The 4,018-nt window shown below is 35.7% G+C and overlaps 1 protein-coding gene across 1 annotated transcript; it reads left to right on the forward strand.

Moving 5' to 3' along the window:
* Positions 1–745: 745 nt before the first annotated feature.
* On the forward strand, positions 746–3,693 carry LOC114162978 (glyceraldehyde-3-phosphate dehydrogenase, cytosolic). Its single transcript, XM_028047008.1, has 12 exons — positions 746–971; positions 1,082–1,105; positions 1,232–1,332; positions 1,465–1,580; positions 1,668–1,767; positions 1,964–2,110; positions 2,204–2,264; positions 2,356–2,453; positions 2,571–2,713; positions 2,863–2,946; positions 3,086–3,175; positions 3,371–3,693. The coding sequence occupies exons 1-12, from the start codon at positions 968–970 to the stop codon at positions 3,417–3,419; spliced, it is 1,017 nt and encodes a 338-aa protein (XP_027902809.1). The 5' UTR covers positions 746–967; the 3' UTR covers positions 3,420–3,693.
* The last annotated feature ends 325 nt before the right edge of the window (positions 3,694–4,018 follow it).

Consider the following 4,018-nt stretch of genomic DNA (forward strand, 5'->3'; position numbering starts at 1 on the left):
ATTTTTGGAAAACAGTTCAATTCAATATAATTTAGTTTAGTTTATAGTTACAGAACAATTCAATTTAATTCAGTTTGTTAAAAAAAAAACAATTTAAAGTTCAATTTAGATTGTCTAACTATTTCTCAATTAAATTCATTTCAAATAAATTACTTTTTAATTCAATTGAATTTTTAACAGGAGTTAGGTTTATTTTAGTCGACCCTAATTATAAAGTTAAAAAATTTAAACATAAAAAATAGTGTTTGAAATTTAAAATACTTTTTTCTTCGTTTTAAATATACACACATTTTCTCATTTTACTTTCTCTTTCTAACATAAAAGACACATGCAAAACCTTTTTGTTGTCTCGTATTACCATGCGTAACTAACACCCTCCTTCTTGCACAATAACCATTTTCCTTTACACCTACCTACTTTGTTTTTCAGTTTTGTATTTTGTTTTCTCCTTCAGACCCTGCATTTGAATTATTGTTAATAATAATAATATCACATGTAACAGAAATAAAATTGTTTAAATCATCTGGTGAAACATATCTTATCTCTAGTGTATTTATTATAAAACATTTTTTTTGATAGAAATTGTTAGATTTTCTTATGAAATCTTTTTATAATTTATATATATAATGAATAACAAAAATAAAACAACTTTTTTAATAATATAAAATTATTTTATTTAGAAAAAGTTAATTATTTTCTGCCGATAAAAAAGAAGTAACCCAATCTCACTTTTACTTAATTTAGAGTAATTATAAAAGAAGAATTAGAGCGACTGGAACGTAGAAATGGCAGAAAATGGAATGAGGTAATCTTTCACGGGTCTTACGCCGGTCTTGTAGGTGTCACCCACCACCAACTACTTTTCATTTCCCTCTTCTATTAAAACCCTATCCCACTCTCTCACTTACTCACTCTCACTTCCATTCTCAACTCCTAAGTCTTCTCTTCCAACTCCAACCAACCACTCATGGGTATGCAATAACCACCACAACTTTTTTTCCCTTTTCTCCTCTCTTCTTTTTCAACTCATCTCACTTTTTTCTTCTTTCTGTTTCCTTTTCCAATGAATTGCACGGATCAGGCAAGGTCAAGATCGGAATCAACGGTACATCATCTTCATCTTTTCTTCTCCCTTCTCTTCCTTCAGATCAGTTCAACACCTTTTCTGTTTCGTTTTCTCCTTCTTTTTATTCTTTTTTTTTTTTAATTTTATTTATTTCAAATGTAACAGGATTTGGAAGAATTGGCCGTTTGGTGGCCAGGGTGGCTCTTCAGAGAGACGATGTGGAACTCGTTGCTGTTAACGATCCCTTCATCACTACCGATTACATGGTACACACCTTCTCTTCTCTCTAACTGTCAACACTAGAACAACGTTTACGGTTCAGATCGGCAAGGTTTTCATTTGTATATTGTTATTAGCCGTTAGATCTGGTTGTTGACGGTGTTTGGTTGTGTCTGTAGACATACATGTTTAAATACGACAGTGTTCATGGACACTGGAAGCACCACGATGTCACCGTTAAGGACTCCAATACCCTTCTCTTTGGTGAGAAGCCAGTCACTGTTTTTGGACACAGGTCTATTTTCACCCTTTTGCATGTTTATGTTGTATGTGTTGGTTTCTTTTCGACTAATGCCGTTAAATCTTTTTTGTTAATCCTCAGGAACCCTGAAGAGATCCCATGGGGTAAGACCGGAGCTGATATCATTGTTGAGTCCACCGGAGTTTTCACCGATAAGGACAAGGCCGCCGCACATTTGAAGGTTTCTATTTACAGCACTACCCTTTAACTCTATTAAGTATTTACACGCCTTGTTATTTTCTGTGTTCTATGTTTGAAGCATTGTATCCTAATTTCTTTGCCTTTTTGGAAATATTGTTTGAGATTTTATATTTTTAGACGATTTAGTATGAGGTGGAATTTTAATGTTTGTTTGGTTTGTCTTTTTATTAATCCAGGGTGGTGCTAAGAAGGTTATTATTTCTGCCCCCAGCAAGGATGCTCCCATGTTTGTTGTTGGTGTGAACGAGCACGAGTACAAGCCTGAGCTTGATATCATCTCCAATGCCAGCTGCACAACCAACTGCCTTGCTCCACTCGCCAAGGTTTGCTGTTTGCCTCATTCCGTGTAGTATATTTTTTTTTGTTGGTTGTGTTGAGACTACTTTAGTTATAATTGTTTCTTGTTAATTTTGCAGGTTATTAATGACAGATTTGGCATCGTCGAGGGTTTGATGACCACAGTTCATTCCATCACCGGTGAGTCTCTCTAAATGGATTGCCTGTTGCATGTTTTGGCTCATACATACTAATTACTGAGTTTGGTTTATGTTATTGTATTGCAAACCAGCTACCCAGAAGACTGTTGATGGACCATCAGCCAAAGACTGGAGAGGTGGAAGAGCTGCTTCATTTAACATCATTCCTAGCAGCACTGGAGCTGCCAAGGTCAATATTTCATCTAATATGTTTTGCTTTTTTCTGGTTTTGCTACAAGATTGATATTGTATTGTTTACAGACAACTCTGTTTTGATCTTTTCGTATTCTTATTTTTCTGTGCCAAGGCTGTTGGGAAAGTCCTTCCTTCTTTGAATGGAAAATTGACTGGAATGGCATTCCGTGTTCCCACCGTGGATGTCTCCGTTGTTGACCTCACAGTGAGGCTGGAGAAGAGTGCCAGCTATGACGAAATTAAAAATGCTATCAAGTAAGTGCAGAATACTCTTATTGATGTTGTGGTGTTGTTGAATCTTATGCAAATTTGTGACTCTTGTTATTCGAAATTCAATTCAAGAGGTGCGCCCATTTTGGGATCGGTCCTTGCCCACTGTCTTATATAAATGTTGTCTTTCTCAGGGAGGAATCCGAGGGCAAGTTGAAGGGAATTCTTGGTTACACCGAAGATGATGTGGTCTCCACCGACTTTGTGGGTGACAGCAGGTATAAATTATGCCACAGTTGGGAAATTATTCATACCTGGTCGTTGTAGTGATGCTTAGGGTCCAAGTTTTTGTTGCATTTCATTTTCACATTATTCATTTATCTGTTATTGAACCCTTTTGTCCAATCGTTGTTTCAGATCAAGTATTTTTGATGCAAAGGCTGGAATTGCTTTGAACAAAAATTTTGTGAAGCTCGTCTCGTGGTACGACAATGAGTGGGGATACAGGTAATTGACCTTTAGACCTTTCTTGTGTAGAACAGTTTGGTAGTGCGTCATGTAACAGGTTGTTGGTTGGTTAATTAACCCAATTGGTAATTAAATTTAGCCAAAAATCTAATCGTACCAATTATATATGCTTCATTATCATTATTACTTTTATTAATTCAGCTAGATCTAATACCTGTGTTCCTTGTCTTGCAGCTCACGTGTGATTGACCTGCTTGTTCACGTTGCCAAGAACTCCCTTTAAGCTGTTACTGCACGGTAGCATGTCTACACGTTAGTACCATATGTTTGTGTCTAGCTGCGATTTTAGTGTCTTGCTCGTGCAAAAATGAGTAGTCTGAATAAATCGGTTTCAGGAACCATTGTTGTTACCCTGCTAGGAGCGTTAAGCTCTTTTTTGTTTTGCCTCTTCTGTGTGGGGAGGGGATGGAGTTTTTGGTTTTTTATGTACTTTGCTGTTGTACTCGGCTTCATCGATTCTGATAATAGTAGACATCTGCCCTCCATTTTTCAGTATTGATTCATGCTTTATATATATTTTTTCCGTATGTTTTTGCACATTTAAAACTTGGGATTCTAAGTTAACTTTCTTGGTTTTATAAAATTTAAACGTGGTTCGATCAGTGTATGATTAATTTTTTATGAAAACATTGTCGAAAAGTTATACGAAGTTGTTATTCCTTAAACTTCAAGACAAACCAGCCATTCATTCACTTGGCCAGTCTTCTGGTTTTTAATTTAAAGTGATGATATACGAACAAGGTGGCTGTATTTGCGATTATTGCCTAAGATTCCTTTGGTTTTAAATCTTTCTTCTCTGTTCTATTTGGATCATGTTAGATT

Source organism: Vigna unguiculata, chromosome 9, assembly GCF_004118075.2.
Source record: "Vigna unguiculata cultivar IT97K-499-35 chromosome 9, ASM411807v1, whole genome shotgun sequence".
NCBI lineage: Eukaryota > Viridiplantae > Streptophyta > Magnoliopsida > Fabales > Fabaceae > Vigna > Vigna unguiculata.

Excerpts from the sequence above, each read along its gene's own strand:
- LOC114162978 (XM_028047008.1), top strand. Across the intron at positions 2,265-2,355 it reads CACAGTTCATTCCATCACCG|CTACCCAGAAGACTGTTGAT; the intron begins GTGAGTCTCTCT and ends ATTGCAAACCAG. Across the intron at positions 2,714-2,862 it reads GAAATTAAAAATGCTATCAA|GGAGGAATCCGAGGGCAAGT; the intron begins GTAAGTGCAGAA and ends TGTCTTTCTCAG.